At 44.6% G+C, this 22,129-nt stretch overlaps 1 protein-coding gene across 10 annotated transcripts in view; it reads right to left on the minus strand.

Annotated features, from left to right (window-relative positions):
- TP53BP1 (tumor protein p53 binding protein 1) overlaps positions 1-22,129 on the minus strand; it is a 956,094-nt gene that overhangs the window by 478,228 nt on the left and 455,737 nt on the right. For all 10 annotated transcript variants that reach the window (XM_085644315.1, XM_085644316.1, XM_085644314.1 and 7 more), the window contains one exon: positions 5,319-5,414. In XM_085644315.1, the coding sequence (XP_085500441.1) occupies positions 5,319-5,414 (96 nt within the window). The remainder of the gene's footprint in view (positions 1-5,318; positions 5,415-22,129) is intronic.

Genomic DNA, 22,129 nt, shown 5'->3' on the forward strand with positions numbered 1-22,129 from the left:
TTTTCCCTGAATTTTTTCGTTTTTGTAGTGTTAAGGTGCAGGTGCTCCCTTCACCCAAGATGGCTGCCACAGGCCCCTGCTACTGCAGAGTGGTCTGTTCTAGTAGCACGCTAGCTGCCAGAAGCTGGCTGGAACCCCACAACAATGCTGCGATTCATGCCCGCCTTTTCGTCCCATAGGTAGAGTGGGGAAGCTCCTGGAATGTGCTGGAACCTTCTAGAAGGGAGGTGTGGTTTTTCTTTTGCCGCCTTGGCTAGAGGTCACCTGACCTAGGGCTACTTAAGAGAGGGAGGGAAACTTTTGTGGTGAGTTGGCCATTGGGGTGAAGCAGAGCTGGAAGAATCCACCAGGAATGTAGGCGGTAGGGCCTAGCCAGGGACTTATGCCTCTGAGAGTGACAGGATTTAGGTGCTGCCTCTTAAGTGAGTGAGGGACCCTGTGAAACCCACTGATCTTGCCCAGCAGTAGGAGGACCCAGAGACTCTCTGCCCAGCCTGACTAGGAAGGATCTAGTCGCCCTCTCCATTCCTAACCCCCGGTAACAGAACCCCTTAAGGGCGCCAGATACATCTGCGCCAACAAGACCTTATCTGACATCTAAGAACAGAAACCTATTCACCAAGCACTGAGACTGCGTGTCCAGATTGAACTCTGAAACCTATTCACCAAGCACTGAGACTGCGTGTCCAGATTGAACTCTGAAACCTATTCACCAAGCACTGAGACTGCGTGTCCAGATTGAACTCTAAAACCTATTCACCAAGCACTGAGACTGCGTGTCCAGACTGACCCCTGAACCCTGATGCAAAGCTGACTGGAGAACCACCGGGGATCGACCAGGTATTAGCGCTGTGACCCCTGCGCTTCCTGCCCTGGTCTGGGACCCCCGGCAGCGTGCTCCGCTGAGCACAGAACCCCATCCTTAATTTGAGCCCCCCCTGGGACGGCGACGCCAGCGCGCTCACCGCCGTGGCCTGGAGGCCTGGAGAAGTGCCCTGCCGTGTCACGAGGCCTGCGGAGAAGCCCGGGGCCCCGTCGCAGCTGCGTGAGGAGGTGTGCGAGGCCGGGGCCGAGTTCCCCCATCATCGTGGGAGCGGACGCCTGCTGACGCCGAGATCGAGGTAAGCCCGGAGGCTGGGATCGTCCCCGGTGCGCCCCCTGCTGGTTGGGAGCCGCACCGCACTCTTAGCCCGGGTTCCCCCTCCGTGGGAGTCCTCCCCTGCCTTCGCGACGGAGAGACCCCGCCGAGGGATCCTTTCCGTGTGCCCCCTCGAGCGGTACTGAAGCGCGGTGCCCTACGAACTGCACCGGAGCCTGGAGACTCGCTCCTCAAGTCCCGTTGCGCTCCCCGCTGGAAGCTCCGTCCTAAAGTACTGACTATCAGTGATTACGAGGAGCGCTTGGATTTATATGCTCCGCTTCAAAGTACCAAGAGTCAGTGATTACGAGTAGCGCTTTATTTTACATGCTCTGCTTGAAAGTATTACATGTCATTGATTACGAGTAGCGCTTTATTTTACCTGCTCTGCTTGAAAGTATTACGTCATTGATTACGAGTAGCGCTTTATTTTAATGCTCTGCTTGAAAGTATTACATGTCATTGATTAAGAGTAGCGCTTTATTTTACATGCTCTGCTTGAAAGTATTACATGTCATTGATTACGAGTAGCGCTTTATTTTAGGTGCTCTGCTTCAAAGTATTAAGTGCCATTGATTACGAGGAGCGCTTTGTTCTACAGGTTCCGTGTTGAAGTATTCAGTGTCACCCCTCACGAGTATTGCCCGGTGCTAGATGCCCCGTTCAGAGATAGACCTTGCTTAACGCGCACAGCGCGATAATCACCCCCAGGGCCCTACAGATAGTTAACCCTCCTGGGGAGTCCCGCGCTGGTATAAGTGAAGCGTGCCTCGCCATATTCATGAAGTAAATGTATAGATTCTGAACTGCCGATACATCTCATGTCTGGCCTGTGTACCTTGATGGATTGTATTACATCGCACGCATTGCACTGATATCCCATGAACTGCATCTATCTGGCTTTACTTGGATAAACTTGAAGTATTTGCATAATTTAACCTGTGTGGCGTCACTTATTGTGTGTGTCTCCCGTCCATGAGAGGTGCGTGGTGTATGGTTGCTTAACACACAGACCTTTGGTGGCCCGACCGCTCGTGTCACGTTACCGCCCCATAGGGCCTGGTGACCCCAGGTCCTACACTTCACTATTTGTGTTTTTGGTTGACACGGTTTGTCTTTCTGCAATCTCACCACTATATACTTCATTCTAAAAAAATGTTGCGCTCCGCCCACTGTGTTGGTCTGCACGGGGGCGTTTGACGCGGCCCAATGATGAAGCATGACACTGCAAAGTGTGTGAGGGCAGTATTATAATAAAAATGTTTTTTCCTTCTTGCTATACCTCTGGGCTTTAGATAGTGAAGGATAAAACTATTTCTTTGTCACTGTCTTATTGCTTTGTAAATAATAATTCTTTCTAGTTCTTCTCTGCTTAGTGAGTTTCGACGTCCTGAGTTAGCAACACTGACAGCTATTTTACAGTGAAAATATTGCTGCTATCCCCATGTAATATTTACAGCAAATCAACTGTCTTTGGACACTATTTCATTGGATTTAAATGAAACATTTAAGGAATCACACCCACTCTCAAGCAAGGGTGGGACGCAATGAGCCTGTCATGCAACGGATTGAGGTAAACAGCACACAGCAGCCACCTCACCTCAACGCACAAAGACAGGACTGAACACTGCTTCAGTGCCCTTTGGCTCAGAAGTAATAAAAAAATGTAGACGTAACGTATGAGGTGCAACAACCCTAAGGACTGTTTCACGCTTTTGCACTTTACCTCAGACGTAACGTGTTTAAGTTTCCAATTGCAAAGCATTTTAAACACCTTTCTGGTGCTCGCATACAATATTATGAGTGAATAAAGTATGTATGAACATGTGTCGGTTATCACCAGGGCAAGTCTGGTGTGGTCAAACTTTGCTGCAACATCATGTTTCTAAATAGTGGAGTAGAAGTTACTAAGTTAAAGCATCCACGTTGTTGCCTTGCAATATAAGAAATCTGTCCGACATACCCCTCTAACAGTGTGTAAAACACAAAGAGTAAGTCTTTGTCTGAAAATAGAATTGAGGTCCCATGAATGGTCACAGAAGAACGTTTCACCTAGGTACTAAATGCAATGCTATTTATTACTCGCACAAACCAGTGACAGGCTTACATATCACACCTTCCCTCAAAGAGTAACTAACAAAACTAGCCTGTTATTATGACTGTTCCATCCCCCAAAACATTTCCCTTAGGTTTACGCCTAAATGAGCGCATCATTCATTAAAGCTCAGCAATAAACCTGTACTTCACAAGTTGACAGAGCCATCGGAGACAGAAGCAGCGGTGAGGCCTGCCCAGAGCATGTCCAGGGTGCGCAGTTGCAGGAAGTCGCCAAAACCGATGCTCGTGACCAGGATGATGAGCAGCAAGCTAACATGCCAGCACTCACTGAAGAATCATCCCCGCTCAGCACAGCTTCGGTTGGATCACTTGGCTGTAAATTAAAGCGACTGCATGGAAAGCGAGCAGAGAGCTGAAGCCAGGATTTAAAGGCACCAACAATCAGAGGAGTGGGATGGGAGGACACCATGCGAAGCTAAAGGGACGGTGAGCAGTGGGCAAAGCAGCACTCAGATTTGAAGCGCCTCTGACAAAGCCATTAAAGACTTTTTTTTGGATGTGTTTTTTTAAACGGAGAGTTTGAAACAAGTGCTAGGATAAAGTTAAGATGGCATACATTTGTAATGATCCTGCTAATCTTTCAGATGGATGAGTGTTTATCACAGTGATGATCGGAAACCGGAGCGCTTACTAAGAAAATAGGAAAAGCAGGGTCTGTGGGATGAAGGGAGGGGCACAGGGGAGGCGGAGATGGGCACAGGGAGATTAAGTGATTTATGGAATATAATTAAAAATAAGTACCTCTGCAGGCATGCAAGGGAGGAGGACACAGCAGATGTGAGGAGATAACAAGAATTATAGCCCTGTTTACATAATCAGAAGTCGGAGCTCAGACCATCTGAAAACATCAAGCGCTCGTGTCAAATGCTCTTCGAGAAAGTAAAAAGTAGTCCCTAAACAGATGCTTCAATGGGACAAGTGGAAGGCTACCAGTCTGTGACACTGCTTCGTGGGAGTTACAAACTGACTAAAGGGTTGGGACAATTAGGAAAGATTAACCACTAGGAAACCAAGATTTCTAAAGGACACTGAAAGGAACAAATGAAAAGCAATTGGTGGACTTTAAGCCCACAAAGCATATACAACATGTCTTGAAGAGACAGCACAAGCCCTGCCTATTGAAGAGACAGCGCAAGCGCTTTCTAGGTTCAACCTATAAACGAGAAGAAAGCAATGAAAACAAGGGGGAAAAAGGGGAAGGCACTCAAAAACTGGGGAAAAACAAGGAGAACGATGGGAAAGCAAAGAAAAGGCCCTCAAACAACAAGGGAAACAAGCATTGGCATAGCCAATAGGTCTCGCCTTTGGTACCTTATAAGTGTTTATGCAACAGTTGCATAACTAAATACTTATAAGGTTCCAAAAGCGTGACCTATTGGCTATGCAAAGCGGCCGTGCGGCCCCAAAAGTGAAAGTGATCGCGATCACGATCAAACATCAAAGTGGCCGTGCGGCTGCGAAAGTGAAAGTAATCGTGGTAAAGCGCAGCGCGCGCGCCCGCGCACATGCACATGCACATGCACTGTAGCTCTAGGCTGGCCTGGTAGCACTTTTTGGAGCCCTCTCAATAAGTCTCGCCAGACCAGCGCAGGAGCTGGGTCAGGCGAGACCTAAAAAGCAGGAAAACATGGAAAAAGCAAGGAGAAGGAACTCAAAAAAGAGGGACAAAGCAAGAAAAAGCAGTGAAAATGAGGGAAAAATAAGAAGAAGGTACTCAAAAAATAGGGGAAAAAGCAAGGAGAAAGCATGGAAAACGAGGGAACAGCAAGGAGAAGGCACTCAAAAAGAGGGGGAAAAGCAAGGAGAAGACAGGAGCAAGAACAATGCAGCAGCACGGTGAGAGCTGGGCTTGGGGGATATATACTATCCATAGCTTTGTTTTCTCTCTGTATTTTATTAATGCACTTCAAACTAGGCTTGGATGATACTACATCACATTTACATTGAAACCATACAACGGCTCTACTTAATAGAACCTTCCGAATATCAGGAACATAATTAGATATGCTGTTTTAATTATTAAACAATAATAAAAATTGATCACCAAGATTTCACAAAGTACCTGACTGGAGTAAGAGCATGGTCTTTGGCCTCTTTCTCCCGGCGAACTTCACAAACACGACTGAAGACAGATGACGTTTTCTGGGTACTCGTGGAACTGCATGAAAGAAGTAAAATGGTAAGAGAGGCCTGGATGCTTTGTGTGTCTTGTCACATAGCTCAATTAATTTTGAGAACAATATAGTGATATACCAAGCTTCTTATAAATCAACACAGGACCTAAAAGAGGGACAAATCAAAATCTAGACCAGTTGGAAACAGTAAACATATTTACAAATAAAATAAGACAGCCACTAATATTGTAAGCAAATTCATTATCTATCCAATCTTAAGGGATGTCAGGGGCAAAGAAACTGTTAATTTATTAAACATTCTGAAACTCATGTAATTGGGGTTGCAGGCTCTTGGCCTAAATGGCAACGCCAACTGAAGAAAGTTAAATATGTCAGCTATATGAGAAGTGATCATGTGCATACATTTATAGTAGTTAAGTTTTGAATAAATGGTAAAATACAGTATCCATCATGGTGATACCAGTTTTAGCAATGCACCGAGGATGCAATCGTTATAGTCAGAGTCACAGCTTACCAGTAGGTGTCCTTGTACACCATATTAAGTTAAGAAATAAAAAACAGTACCAGGGTTTCGATCTGGCCACAGCTATTTAAAATAAAGAGTTCATCAAGAAGACTTTCTAAACTCATGATCGCAAAAGATTACACTATAAAGTTGCTCTCTAAAACTGCAAAGGGTTGATTTATTCTCCTGGAAAAAATCAGCTTTTTTTGCAAGGAACACCATTTAGAAACTAATAGTAATAAAACAAAATATATGGTGTTCAGTGTCTGCAAAATAACCAAGGGTAAAGTAGTCTTATAGGGTGAGATAATCGGTAAAGTTAATGATTTTGATTATTTGGGTGGGAGAATAAACCTCTCCCGTAGATGATTACCCTAGATAGACAAAAGTGTACAGTCTTTAAAAGCCAGAGCAGGGTCCATCAAAAGATTTGGCAATAGAGCATCTGCTTTTGTCAGATTCAAGCCTGTGGGGTAGCCTTGTATGGGGTGGACTTATGGAATCACTGTAATCTTGACGCTCTGGAAAAGACTGAAAATGCTTTTGTAAAGTCTTTTCTAGGGCTCCCCACTAGCGCCCCTATTCTTCTAATTAGATTTGACTTGAATTTGGGTCCTTTTAAGGATTGTGTCAGGGCTCTATTAGAGGGTCAATCGATTAGCAAAATCCCCTGGCTATTACATATAAAAACTTGGCTACTAAAGCTGGGCTTCAGTGATTTCTGGTTATATTCTACTGCATCCTATTGTATTACCTCGAGATGCTCGTGAGAAACAAAAAATGTGGTATGGAATTTTGTCCTTGGGGCCAAAATATCTGATGTTTCCGTGAGTAGCCTTGTAGGTTCCTACCTGTTGTTCAAATGTGTACCAGATTTTGAGCCATTTATGAACTTTGCTATTAATCCGTTGCACAAGCAATTTTCATAAAATTCAGATTGGGGATTCTACATCTGGCTTCCTTTACCTATTCGTCGAACAAAAAAGAAATTAAACCAACACATGTCCCATTGGTTGCCAGGCAGTTGAGAACGATAAACATGTTCTTTGCTTTTGTAAGGCTTATGCAAAACAACACTCGTGCTGGATTATTCTTCTTGATCGACTCCTTGGCCTTAGTGATCGCAATACAGCTTTAAGAATTTGCAAAACAAACACTAGAGATTGTATTGTGTGAGAAGTTGGCCTGGCATATGCTGGTCACTAGTTATAGTGGCCACCTTGCACCAGTCCAATTCGACTCTTATGGTAGATAGGTTTAAGACAACCTTTTAAAGAAAGCTATCCTAGTGGTAGCTGCGGAGAGCAGCCTTCAGGCTAAGTCTCAGAGGAATGTAAAGCAGTTTGTTTTACCTTATAATCTCTTGAATTACCAAATGAAAGGACACCACACAGGTATATATATCAAATATATATGTATTTATTACTAGACACACTCTACTAATCTCTTTATGAGATTAGAAGTCAGGAACATATGCAAATATCAACGTTTCACAATACGTTAAGCACAAATATGGCTGGGGCCCTAGGGGAGTACCAGACCATATACTAAAAAAGAGCAACCAGGGGAGCCCTTTGGTTCCATGAGAAAGTCTTCAGGGGACCCACAAGCCAACGGGCAAGGGATCGCGAAGACGCCTCGTGAGGATTCACTTCACAGGAGCCCACGGTCACACGGGACGAGGTAGGCCTCTGATTTTTCAAGGGAAATCCTGCTGGAAGCTTGGACCACACGTGGTCCAATGCACAAGTTCGTAGAACGTTGTGAAGGGGTTGCACTCGACAATAGTGCACGGTACATGGGTGTTGCTGTTCCTCGTAACTCGTGGGGTCCACTCGCCTCAGCTTTGCTGGGGACTCACAATGGCCGTCGAGAAGTCAGGAGATCCACTTCTGGGGCCGCAGGGACTTCGGACTCCGGCGGGAGCGGGAAAGTTTGCAACCGTTGATTAGAGTTTTTGTTGCCTGCCAAGCAAGGGAGTCACTCCTTGACTCCAAGGGAGATTCTTCTGTCTTCCAAAGGTAGTGGAATGTCGAAGGGCCAGGATTCTTTTTGTAATGCGTCGTCTAGGGATATCTAGTTTGCAATGGCAAGGGTTCCCTATCTTATACTAAAAGAAAGGGAGGGACTAGCTTTAGGACCACTTCCCTTTGTCCAGTTTCGCGCCAGAGCAGTGACAGGTAGCCCCTGAACTGGTTTGAGCTGGCATATGCACAGAAGAGCCTACTGCTCCCCCAGTGCAGGACTTCAAAGCACTGTAGGAGTGCACCCACACAGCCCCAATTCACTAAATCCTGTCTGGAAGGTGGTGACACCTCCCTGTGACAGGATGCCTATTGTTGGGCCTCCTCCACTGCGAGTTTCAGTCAGCAGCAGGAGGGCAGCCCAGTGTCTGTGCTGGTGGTATCCATTTTGTGATGCCAGGGCTCTTTCAGATTTCTACCGTGTTTCCACAGTGGGTACATGTCGTCCCCTCTAGAAGGGTGGGATCATACTCCCACACCAGTTACTGGTGTGGGGGTATGATTCCAAGTTGTTTGACACCAAACACGACATGTTTTGATGCAGTCATTCCAAAGTTAGCATTTACCGGTAGGTTATAATGCACTTAAGAGTATATGGTTTAACCGCATCCACAAACAGCCACAGAAAATAGATTCTGCCAGCTGCAGAGGGGTCCTGCTCATGCAGAGGCACCCCCTCACATTGTAAACCAAGCACCCTGCCCTCAGGATTGATACGGCCTACCTTAGGGGTGATTGATAGGTTTATATGTGTGTGTATGGTGAGATATAGGAACCTATACCTCAGTGAGGAGCGCTAACACTACCTCACCCAGGCTGCAGTAGCAGGCCTGGGGTGTCAGATTTAGTCTGCTTCCCAGGGGTGGCATAATACATGCTTCAGCCCCTGGTAGGCCTGTGACGTACCTATGCCCTTAGTACCTATGGTACCATATACTAGGGGCTCATAAGGTACCACAGTATCCAATCACTAGTGCATCTAATATGCACTCCAAGTCGTTTAGAGAGAACAGAGAGACTGGGGCCCTGATTAGCAGGGACCCAGCCAGACTATAGCCAGAACCCAGTGTTCACATCAGAAAAAAATTGTGGGCAACATAAGTGCAGATCCTACTCTCCTACATATTGCTTTTTCAATCTCGAGATACTTGTCTGCAATATGGCATATTAAGAAGAATGTACTAAAATAAGACGTAAGGTTTTTCTTTTGCATTTTTGTTATCTTGTGCAGCTTTAGTCTTTTTTTTAGATCACCAGCCTTCACTCTTTTATTGAAAACTTTTATTGCTTCTCTTTGTATACAGAATTGGTCTTATTTAGATCTTATCGGATGCCAATCTTTAGGGGATAGGGTATTTGTTTTCATCAAATTTTATCGGAATTTAAGCTTTGACATAGAAATGCATTGAATATTTTAATTGCTGAATGGACTTGCACTCTAATGACATGTATTCACTCTCTGTAACGAATTTATTTGTTTTTATCTCACTTTCTAAAGAATGTTTTACCCTGTACTTTTTATGGTTCAACTGAAATGAAATAAATGTAAATGATGATGAACTCTAAAGTAAAAAGTTATGTTTTCTTTTATTACTCTTGCAAGGAATTTAATTAATTTTATATAATCATCTTTTATGCCACCAATCGGTGCAATGAAAAACGTCTAATGTATCAAAAGCTCAAAAGGAAATAAAATCCCTGCAATAGTGGAAAAATCCTGCCACCCAAATATCGATGATTATCGTACTTGTCTTTCTAGTTTTCGTGAATCATAACCTGAACACAAATTCTGATTACAATCCATGAGGTAATCCCTTTCAATAGCAAACTTCCATTGGGGCTCGATACAGGATTACAAACTGAATGAAAAAACTGTCCGCACTGCCTCAGACATTTGCCCTGCTGATTTTCGCCATGTGTATACTGGCGTAAATCATGAGGTAAATAGTGGAAAATGGCAATTTGCCACCTCAGAATGTGGCAAAACATGGACAATTTGCACATTATCTCACAGCCGATTACCACATCCTGGGCTATCATTAATTATTGGGTTTAGGTTTTGCACCTAAGTTGTAATAGTTGTAACTTGGCCCCTTTTCTGTGGCTCATTCTAAAGCATCAAGCTCTTTTGACTGATTTTGACAGTTCTTTAAAGAACTGGATCTGTTCTTCCATGTACTCTGATTTATAGGGGTCAAATCTGAGCATGCAAGCAACCTGCACTCGTCTCCCAACCAGTGGTATCAAAGCATTTACTTTCCTCGTCAGGAGGCAGTCCATCAGTGGTGCAGATTTATAGACAATTTTCTGACCAGGAGGATGACCACAATCCTGATTTCCAGTGTTCCTTGAACAGAGGAGTTCCAGATTGGACACTTCATATTTACAGTCTATGTATTGTGTTGCAGAGCTAACAGTATCCAAAGTTTTGGTTTCAAGCAAACGTTAAGCATTAATAGACAATGGCCTAACTTCTATTAAAGTTTCCAACCTCTTCCAGCTGCATCTGCACCAAATAAAAGAAAGTCATTGTTTAGATGATTAGTTACAAGATGTGGTGTGGAGATGTGTTAACTGGTTGCAAATGTAAGTTTCTGTAAAACCGATCATTTTTAATGCCTACATTTGGTGTGTTAAAAATAGTTAAGTGAGTGATGACATGTCTCTGGGATGCTTATGCTTGCTTTACGCTGAGTGCAAATGAATCTAATTTATGGCCACTTGTGTTGACATTTGATTGTGCCTCGGGCTGATGGGCGTTGCTACAGCATCCATATTTAAGCTCTCTATGTTTAGATGACTTCTTGCTGAAGGAGAATATTCAAATCATTGGCCATGTTTTGTTTATTATGTAGTTTTCCAGGCCATCTGAGCTGTAATGTGCATTAGCTATCAGCAATAGTTTTGAGAAGGGAAGTGGATTTAAGGTTGCATGAACCACGAGTACCAGATAAAGGTGCCACATTGATGGCACAAAAACATTGAAAAAATGTACTTGGTATGAATAATTGCAGAAAACAAGAAATATAGTACTGACACTAATTTCTTTACTTGGGGAAAAATCACTGGCAAGACTAGAGGTATGTCTAGGATTAATAGGTTACCATTCAACAAGGCACATCCGTCAGACAACTTTCAGAATGCCAGAGCCGTCTCCAATACTTTATCTAGTAAATCTTTAAAAGCTTGGATTTCATTGCTTAAATTCCAAGGCCGGACACAGAGAATTGAAAATCGCAAATGAAAGCCCTTTCAATGTTTTTTTTTTTTTTTTTTAAACAAAAGGTCCCACCTCATTGGTTGTCTCTGTAGTGGGCAAAGATTAAAACTCCAGAAGTTTGAGAAATGAGGTCAACCTCAATCAATCAGAATGACTTCTTTTGAGTGATCTTGAGTAGCACATGCAGCATCACAGGAAATAGAAATGATGTGTAGTGCAGAGGAAAATACCAACCCAGGCTGAAAGACTCCCTCAGCAATATCCAGTGATGAAACAAGAGGCATGAAAAAACTTTTTGGGGGTTTTGAACTGTTAGTAAAGAGGTATAGATGACAAAGTGAAGGAGAAAATTACACTGGTCCACCCTAGCAGCACAAAATAAACACCGTATGATCGCAAAACAACCGGGACAAATGGTATAGCTTACTACAATAGGTGTATTGTATGGCCTTCTGATGTGCTTAAATTTGTCGTTTGAACACCAGTTGATATTGCTCCAAAGCTGTGTGGTTGTTTGTGCAGGTGCCCAGTGAGCAGGTTCTATTGTGACCTCAGTCACCAATGTCTCAACCACATCCCTAGCCATGCCTAGGCAACCAGGTAGCTGCTGGTTGCCATCAGCCCAAGTAAAATTATAAGTGTAGGAAGCTGGGTTTCTGTTGCAGTAACCCCCCACACTTTTTGGCAGATTTCTGATGCACTTTGACTTGGTGTGCCCTGGGTCCCGGCCAATCTGGTTCCCCGGGTGTAACGTCCTGGCTTTCTCGGGGTTGGGACAAACAGACGACGGACCAGAGAAATGGAGGTTTAAGGATGATTTAATAAACAGATAAACAACTACAGACAACAAAGAATACCGGTACTGGAATCACCAGTTAAAGTACGATACCCATTCACAGCTCGTCTAACCGTCCTCCGCATGCACACCGGACCCGGTATGCTCCAACGGAGGGCAAAGTGCTAAGCAGTGGCCGACAATGCCACTCGACCGCTGTGAAGGGTAGTTCCAAGGTTGTGGAATCTACGGGGGCACGTGGGAGTCACCCGGCCGGGCTCTCTACCACCTGGGAACAGCCGCTCTACCAGTATCCCCCAGAGTGCTGCCACAACACAAAGACGCTGGGAACACCTCCTGGTGTGCGTCTCTTGTATCCGGGTTTAAGTGATGATACCCAAGGTGGCGCAGAGAATGGATGGGAGCAGCCGCTCTACCTATCCCAGTTCTCCTACGAGTGTCGATGGCTAAGACGCGGAAACACCTCCTGGATAGCGTCTTAGCTCTAAGCGTGTGTTTACCCAAGGAACGAGGGTTGGGAGCTTCGGCTCGCACCAACCTCGTTTTCTCCAAATTGTCAGGCCGTTGGGAGCTTCGGCTCTACCAACGGGACTTGTGCCCAATGACGTTGAATACGGCTCTCAGAACGGGACAGGACACGGGAAGGAAGCACACGCCAGCACCTCTCCTCCGCTCCTTAGAATGTTCCTTCCGCCGCTCAACTCACCAACGGGTCCGTGTACCTCAACCAGGTACTCCGGCAAAGATCAGAATATCCGACGCCGAGTCCCAGTGATCTTCTCCTTAAGTAGTACTCTCGGCGTTGTATAACCATGACTTTTGAGTTGCATAACAGGAAAACTAGGCGTTACCCTTGGTGTTATGCAACCAGAACTCTTGAGTTGCATAACATGAAAACTAGGCGTTTCCCTTGGTGTTATGTAACCAGAACTCTTGAGTGGCAAAAGGCAATTGTTGCCGGAGGGAATTCTGGGAGTTGTAGTCCGCTCTCCTCCAAGCGCACCAGGTTCACGGAAGTGGCATCGTGGGAGGGAATCCATGTGCGGGAGGGGATTCCTGACACCGGGCCTGTGTTATTTCCCAAAACTGTACCTTTGTACCCCCAATTGGCACCTCTCTGGCCACATGTAAGTCCCTTGTAAAAGGTACCAAGGACACTGTGACCAGGGAAGGCCAAGGGTTGTGGCACATATTGTACCACCCTTAGAGGTCCTGAACCTTAACACACACACTGCCATTGCAGGCTGAGTGTTTTGATGCAGAGAAAAGTGAAGAGTCAACATCGCCATATCCCCCATTGGATTACGCTGGGCCTCAGCACTCTGCACCCGGCCGCCCTAGTGCCACTGAGGGTGCTTTGAGAGTGAAAAATGTCCATCCACTTTATGAAGATAACAGTCACGGTCTGCGAACTGACATTTGCTGAACTTTTCCGCCCTAAAATTGAGCCATACAACCAGATGAAGGGCTAGTAGGAGGATCCTCAAATGGTCCAACCATGTCTGAATGTGCAGGGATTCCTGGAGCAAGGTCTAAGATCCAAGGCCCCCCTGCTTGTTACAGTACCACATGGCAGACGTGGTGTCCACTAAGACCAACACAAGGCTCCGTTTGATGGATGGGAAGAAGACTTTCAGAGCCACCCAAGCAGCACGAAGTTCTAGAAGATTGATGTGGAACTTTTGCACAGCCAAATACTCCTGATCTCCGCTTCTCTCAGGTGACCAACCCAGAGACGATGTGTTTGCCACTATTGTGCACTTTGGTTGGTGTAGGAAAAATAGCGTGCCATAGGACTGGTCGTTTTCCATCAGCCACAACTGAAGGTCTCTGGCTGTCTCCTTCAAAATAATGATGATGCTTGTGTGCACTGAAAGCTATGGCCCCCACTACAAGATCTTTTAAAGTAAATAAAATATATTTTGTGAAAAACATAAAAAAGAAGAAGTGCCAGAGGTCATGCCAGCACCTGTAATGTGCCGGTTCAGAGTATAAGAGAACACAACTTGCATGGTGATTACATTTCTCTTTATTCATTCTACCTTCAAATAACTATTGATTCAGAGCGGTCAGTGAACCGTGGGCATGCCAGGAATGTTTCATTAAAAGGACACTGCCACTGTAAAACGTTTCTATGCAAGGGCATTCAAGAGTGCCCCCTCCACAGTAAGAAAATCATGTGCCTCTAACTGTATGTGTTTTCCACCACACACATTGAAAGACTGCTTTTGCTATGAAAGAATGGCTGGTGGGTGCTTGAATGCTCAAGCGCAAAGGTGTAGCCTACCAGCATTGCCTTGTGGGTAATTTTACTTTTAGTCTGCTCACCATCTATTCCAACTGTTTGAGAATCTGACTGCAGAGGTCGAACTTGGCTGAAAACATATAATGTGGGGACAATTTCCTAAGCAAAGGTTACAACTTTTCTGGATGAGGTCTCCTGTGGTATTTGCCTGCAAAAACAATTGTGAGTGGGCCACTCAGGCACCCTACGACTCTGTGTGATAGATAAGTGCTTTGGATGCCTGCTACCTGCGGTGCCTTGGGCTAATGTAATGGGCAGAAACATCTGGAGGAGCCTGAGCTTGTACAACCGGCTGTGTTACTGCATGTGGACAGTGCACCATAACTGGTGAGATGATAAATTCTGAAAGGAGGTACTCTTTCCAGAGAGAATAGCAGAGCTCTGAAAAACCATGAGTTTTTAATGCTTTGGTTATTGTGGTAGATTGTGTAAAGATCCTTTAAGGAAAAACAATTCTCTCTCTACGCCCCTCCAACTTAGTTACATTTCCTATAGTCCTTGAAGCTGTGGGTCTGCAGAATGGAAAAAACAGCCTACATCATACTAGAGGCAAGGCAGTTATAGTGAATATTAGAAACAGGTTAGGGCAAGTGAAAATTTAAAATATAAGCAGAAGAGGGCACCGAAGTGTATAAAGGTAGGATGGAGATGTAGACAGCCATAAAACTGACACAACAAAGTTTCTTTTTTCAAGGAAAAAGATTCACTTGCAGTACTTAGGTAAGCCTCATTGGCCAAGCAGTATTTTCTGCTGGAAACATAAATATTCCTATAATACATGGCATTCTGCAATCCCTGTATAAAAGCCTGTCTATAATTTCTTTATGACTGGTAACCCAGTCACCGATTATAAAGAAATGAGGTCAGTACTCAACTGTAATATCATATTACAGTTGAGACCTGACATCACAATGCCTGCTGCCAGTAGGCGAAAGGAAAAGCAGGCCAGGTCAAGGAGCATAAATAAAGAAGCTGTTAAAGACAAGCATTTGCAATGCAATAGGTCTTGCATTTGTTAAAGTTAGAGCTATTGGCATTGTAAATTATGGGTTTTTTTTGCAGCAAAGTACTTGCCTACTGCTATTGTAGTCTAAGGTTCTCAATAACAAAATATCTGCCTACCAGCTTTAAGAAAACGTAATCACAATTCATCAAAACACCACTTGGCTTGAGAATGTGATTTTCAAAATAAATAAGTCAGGGATACTTACTAATCATGACTTTTCAAAATAAGCATATCAGTCCTATAGCCTTGATCAATGGCTTGTCGCCGTAACTAAATCAGTCCTTCTGTGTTGAGCATAAGTTTCCGCCTAAAATCAAAGGTGCAATGCACGCAATATTCTTCAGTGAAAGCGCATAACATGAGGCAATGACAATTCTGTACTCACGGGAATAAATTCTGAGCCACTCTCTTAGTGTTGGTTTTTAAAGTTATTAGGTCTCGCCTGGCGTTGCAGCGCATGCGCTGCTCGCTTGCGAGATCTATTGTCGTTGGTTTTCTGTCAGGGTTCTTTGGAAGTAGGGTGGAAGCTCCACAAAATGCTTTTTATTGGAACGCGTCATAAACGCTCGCTTTTTACTGGAAGTGAGGCTTGTTTGTTTCCTCCCTGTCTCCCTTTTGCCTCGCCCACTCAGACTGGAGATTTTGCAGGGCGTGACATGTTTTCCTATTTGCACATATACTTTCAGTGGCAATAGCAGCAAAGCTGCATTTCAGGTAAACATAGGTGCGATGTTTTAAAATACAGCACTCATGGCGCGTTTTTAGAATTATGTTTTACATTGTTGGTGTGATGTTTTAAAATATGGCACTCATGGCGTTGTTGCAATCAGAAAATACGGCACTCATGGCGTTGTTGCAATCAGCGGCGCAACGTTCCTCACAAACATGTTTTGCATATTTATCTCGCACAACAGCGGCGCTGCATTCTGCTCTATACTATAGCTCTCCATAAAGCATTTCGATTACACAACCTCAGTGTTTAGTTTTATACCTGCTGTTAACATTGACATTTCGCTTTCACTTTCGCAAACAGCAGGGAGTTTTAATTGTTTTGTTAGTATGTGGCTTTTAAGTAGTATCTATGCTGTGGTATCCCACTTATTAGCTCTCCATGGCGCATGCCGTCTTGGCGCGTTTTTGTTAGAATGTTTAAATCAGTGGTACAATGTTTTAAAATACTGCACTCATGGCGTTGTTGCAATCAGCGGCGCAACGCTCCTCCTTATTACAATAAACTCAACCCTTCAGTGATATTCAGAGTGTGAGCTTCAATTATTATAATTTGGCGATGATACGACCGGGCGCATGAGACATATAAGGTCAGAGATCCCTATCAACATTAACCCACGGAGGTAAATACGTCTGTTTTATCTTGTAATTACCATGTGAATTGGGGAAGACTGCACATCAAGACCCAAGGGCAGTCAGCGTAACAAAATGGACATTTGTGATCTGAGAGAAGTGTTGGGTTGGCGGTCGTAAATCTTCATTAACGACCAGACTGTTGGGCATTCCCTGACGTGTGTGTGTGCCCTGCACCATCTCGTGTCAACTCGAGACCTGCAATGGCATCATGGGACAGCGGGGGTGAAGAAGACTGCACTTCGTGACCTGGAGTGGGGAATCAGTGAAACGAGGCGTGTATGTGAGTTTTTTTACTGGCACTGGTATGGCAGCGTTTAACTGCGGGTGCCGTTGTGACTGTTGGGTCTTTGCTGAGATGGGTGTGACCATGTTATCACTTCATAAGGTGCACTGCCTCGAGCATGGTGAAGAACTGTGACGGTAGCAGGAGCGCAGCGCATGCTTTGTGGCTCCCCCTCGGTTTGAGTGGGGTTACGGCGGCCTCATCGGAGCAGGTGGACAGCATTCAAGGGCAGATTTTCAGCGGGAGCACTTAGGCGGTGAGGCTTAGCTGCGGAGCACTGATCCGAGTCATGTGACTGTGTATTTTTGGTCAGTGAACTTCCTGTCAGTTCGAGTCCTTGCTCCTTATTAGCTGGGTTTGCCTCAGTTGTCACTTATTGGATGACTTTACATACACTTTGGGGCCTGCAAAGCTTTATGTTCTTGGGAAACACTGCGGCCCTGTGGATGTTAGTTAAGCAGTGGTTTTGAACTAGGCATTTTTGTACGCTCTCAGCTTTCCCTTTGTTATTTGCCTGTCACAATGGATGTCACCACGGCAATTGTCACAGCGCACCTATTAATATGCAACACTCATGCCTACAACGCTCAGTAAACATATACTACACTTTATACTAATGTACACACACATTACTACTTTACAACACTACACTGTCTACAACTGATACTATAACACAACTATCAATCCACATTATTACAATGAAAGCAAAAAACAGTGAAAGATGGAGGGAATCCTGGAAGGAAAAGTAAAATTAGATAATGGAGGGTGAACGAATGGATAGGTGAAGGCTAGATAGTTCCAAGAGTCTATGGGTGAATTGATGATGCAAGGGTGAAAGAAAACCTTTAAGCCAATTGTCTGTCAAGCTGCAACCACCAACTACAAGAAAACGGAAATAAACGTACTTCTGTCGCAGACAACAAAAACGCTATTCCCATGTACTGTGAACCGCCCTCGTCGATGAGCATAAAAACATGGCAAGAAAAAAACAATGAACTTCCCTTTTAGCACTGGACAAACAACTTCACTGTTTACACCTACATTTGGGCCAGGGATGCCCCAGCCCAGCAATTGTCATTTCTTTCAGGGCTGGCCAGGCATTACTGCTCCCAGCTGCTGCTTCCTCTGGTCCCTAAAGCAGCAGCCAACCCCGATAAACAATCCACGCCAGAGTGGTCAAGCAAAACTGCCTCCTTCAGCCTGGGCCCCGTAGCGGTCTCTGGCTGCTTTGAATACTGAATATAGCCGCAGCACTACTAACCAGTGGAGCATGGAAAGGGAGCAGCGCCCGGCATTAGCCTTGATATTGGAGGAGCAAAAACATACACAGACAAAAACAAACGCTATGCTAAAGCATAAAGTGCGGTACAAAGACATGGCTTGGCAGTTCAGGCTGGACTGTTCCCATGAGGCACAGGGTCAGACTGATTTGCACATGGCCATGTCTGAACTGGGGTGGTGGCGTGAGCTAAAGAATGATGATGGATTAAACCCAGATCAGTTGACTGGGGGGCGAGTGTTTGATTTGTTCAAACGCTCCATCCATCATCCCCTTTGGTATCGCTTTGTTCGCCCTAAGTTGGCAGGGTATGCCCAGACGTGGGTCCCTTGCTCACTTTGCCACTGGATTCAAGATAGCCTGGCTGACGAGGGTTATGAACCCGAAACCGGTCCCAGGATGCTTGTTTCCGGTCCAGGGAAGACATGGCTTGGCAGTTCAGGCTGGACTGTTCCCATGAGGCACAGGGTCAGACTGATTTGCATATGGCCATGTCTGAACTGGGGTGGTGGAGTGAGCTAAAGAATGTTGATCGATTAAACACAGATCAGTTGACTGGGGGTGAGTGTTTGATTTGCTCAAACGCTCCATCCATCATCCCCTTTGGTATCGCTTTGTTCGCCCTAAGTTGGCAGGGTATGCCCAGACGTGGGTCCCTTGCTCACTTTGCTACTGGATTCAAGATAGCCTGGCTGACTAGGGTTATGAACCCGAAACCGGTCCCAGGATGCTTGTTTCCAGTCCAGGGAAGACATGGCTTGGCAGTTCAGGCTGGACTGTTCCCATGAGGCACAGGGTCGGACTGATTTGCATATGGCCATGTCTGAACTGGGGTGGTGGAGTGAGCTAAAGAATGATGATGGATTAAACCCAGATCAGTTGACTGGGGGTGAGTGTTTGATTTGCTCAAACGCTCCATCCATCATCCCCTCATGGCGGTCCGTGAAGGGCGCTATGCTATTAGAAAAAAAAGACATTAACAGACCTATTTAAGTTTTTTTTTTTTTAGCAGAGTTTTATATAGTGCAAACTTGACCCGAATCCAATCAGTATCAGAGCGCTTTACATAGCACCAGTTACGTTACGTTACATGAGGACACACATTCATTTTTTGTTAGGCACAGGGAGATTAAGTGATTCGCCCAGAATTACAGGATGTTTAGCGTCATTACCAAGACTCGAACCCAGTTTCCCAGGTCTGAGGTCGAGCGCCCTAGCCGTTAGGCCAACTCCTCTCATAGCGGCCCGTGAAGGGTGCCTTGCTGATCAAAAGTAGGCGCTGTGCTAAAACAAATAGTGTGGCGCCTGTGCTTATTAAACTTATGCGCATGGAAGCCAGTGAAGGGTGCCATGGTTGTGGCGCACCAGAAACGACAAAAAGAGTACTTCTGAGAAACAGACGTGCAATGCAAGCAGACAGTAACTGTAGTTGGTCGGTGCTGCTCTTCGCTAAACGGAAGTGATGTATTGCTCCGTGAATCATTTATGAAGCAGCAATGAGGAGAGAATTCATTGAACCAATGAGAAAGCAGCAGGAGAGGCATAGGTCCTTTTACACTACAACAGGTCTTTCAGGCAGAGCCTGCGCTGTCTAGGCTCAACCTAAAAAAAGAAAACTTGCTTTTGTTCCTTCTGGTCTATTTTCCTGTACAGTCACAAGCAGAAAGTAGATATTATGGCAAAATATTTTTTTTTGCTCTCGTTGGGCCATTATAGAAAAGGTAGACCTTTCTGCAGGTTTCTGCTGTGCCTTTATCTAAAAATAAAATATTTGTATTGCACTGATTTTGATTTTTTTTGCAACAAATATTATTTAATAGCTTTTTTGATGGGTTTAACTTTGCACCACATATTCTATTTTTATAATTCATGTGTGAAAACATGCTCTTTTCCATATGAAAGGATTTAGGTGGTATGTGGGAAAGATGATTTGGTAACCATGTATTATAAGAAATAAATTACTCCCTGCTGTACATGATTAGGATATTACCTGTCACGTCGCAGTTCCATTACCTTATAAAGGTACTTAGCCTTCGCCTCATTCCTCTATATGGTCATAGCAGATTTGACAGTAACATACTAAGAACCACCCTGCCATCTAGTGTTGGGTTCACAATATCACAATCCATTATGTCGAAGTTAAATTTCAGTTTCGAGAATGATTCATTCATGAATATGTAAACAATCTACAACGCATCAGTAAGCAGAGAAGACTCAACGTTCGATTGTCGTATTTTTCCCTCTCGAAATAGATATTTCTGCTTGTGCATATAAATTAAAGATGAAATGTGTGGTAAAACATATGTAGCAAGACCTCTGGTTTCTATCACAGAGGAGATGGGTGGTGCATGTGAATCTACACAATGACAAGCTGCAAAGACTTTGTTATAGTTACCCATGCGAGTGAGGTATCATTTTTATCGGGAGACCTGGGGGAACGCTGGGTGGGAGGAAATTTGTGGATCCACGTAGATTCCTGAACTTTCCCACAAAGAAATTTCTGAAAAAAGTGATTTTTTTTTAGCTAAATTTGAGGTTTGCATGGGATTGTGGGTATGAAAACGTTAGGGGACCCACGCAAGCCATACCTCGCTGGACTCCCCCGGGTGCCTAGTTTCCAGAAATGTGTGGGTTTGGTAGGCTTCCCCAGATGGTCGCCGAGCCGAGGGCCAAAAACTCATGGGACCTCCCCTTGCAAAAGCAGGTTGGTGTGTGATAGGTAATTTTGATGTTGCTTCAATAGGTTTTGGGCCCTTGCCTGTCGTGGGTACTTGACCCACCCACACGAGTGAGGTATTATTTTTATCGGGAGACTTTGGGGAACGCGGGGCGAGTGGAAATTTGTGGATCCATGCAGATTCCAGAACTTTTCACCACAGAAATGTGGGGAAAATGTGGTTCTTTGGACAATTTTTTAGGTTTGCAAGGGATTCCGGGTAACAGAAACTGGTGGGAGGCAGTCAAGTCACCCCATCCTGGATTCCCCTGGGTGTCTAGTTTTCAAAAATGTTTAGGTTTTCTAGGTTTCCCTAGGTGCCGACAGAGCTAGGGTTAAAAAACTACAGATAGCCACTTTGCAAAAAAAGGGTAATTTTTCATTGTGAAAATGTGGTGTGTTCACGTTGCGTTTTGAGCAGTTTCCTGTCGCAGGCACTAGACCTACGCACACAAGTGAGGTACTGTTTTTCTCGGAAGACTCTGGGGAACCCAGGGTGGGTGGAAATTTGTGGATCCACGCAGATTCTAGAAACTTGCATCACAGAAATGAGGAAAATGTTTTTTTTTGTTCAATTTTTAAGGTTTGCAAGGGATTCTGAGTAACAGAACCTGGTGAGAGGCAGTCAACTCACCCCATCCTGTATTCCCCTGGGTGTCTAGGTTTAAAAAATGTATAGGTTTGCTAGGTTTCCCTAGGTGCCGACAGAGCTAGGGTTCAAAAACTACAGCTAGGCACTTTGCCAAAAAAGGGTAATTTTTCACTGTGTCCACGTTACGTTTTGAGCCGTTTCCTGTTGCGGGCACTAGGCCTACCCACACAAGTGAGGTACCGTTTTTCTCGGAAGACTTTGGGGAACGCGGGGTGGGTGGAAATTTGTGGATCCACGCAGATTCCAGAACTTTACACCACAGAAATGTGAGGAAAATGTGTTTTTTTGTACAATTTTTTATTTTTTTAAATAATTTTTTTTATTAACAACCATCAACATAAAACACACAGTACAAAGGATTAGGCATGTGTACATACAGTGGAGTCAGGCAATAAGTACAAATACAGCATGACTTTACATTGGATGCTACGGAGTAGGGTCTTCATCATCATCAACACCCCAGGGCGGGTTACATATATTTCCCAGGTACAAATTCCAGGGGTTCCAGATTTTGGACCACTTTTGGGGGCAGACTCGTGCCATGTAGACTGTCTTTTCCCTGTACATGCACCAATCGAGGTCTTTTT

This window comes from Triturus cristatus, chromosome 3_1 (assembly GCF_964204655.1).
Source record: "Triturus cristatus chromosome 3_1, aTriCri1.1, whole genome shotgun sequence".
In the NCBI taxonomy this organism is placed as follows: Eukaryota; Metazoa; Chordata; class Amphibia; order Caudata; family Salamandridae; genus Triturus; species Triturus cristatus.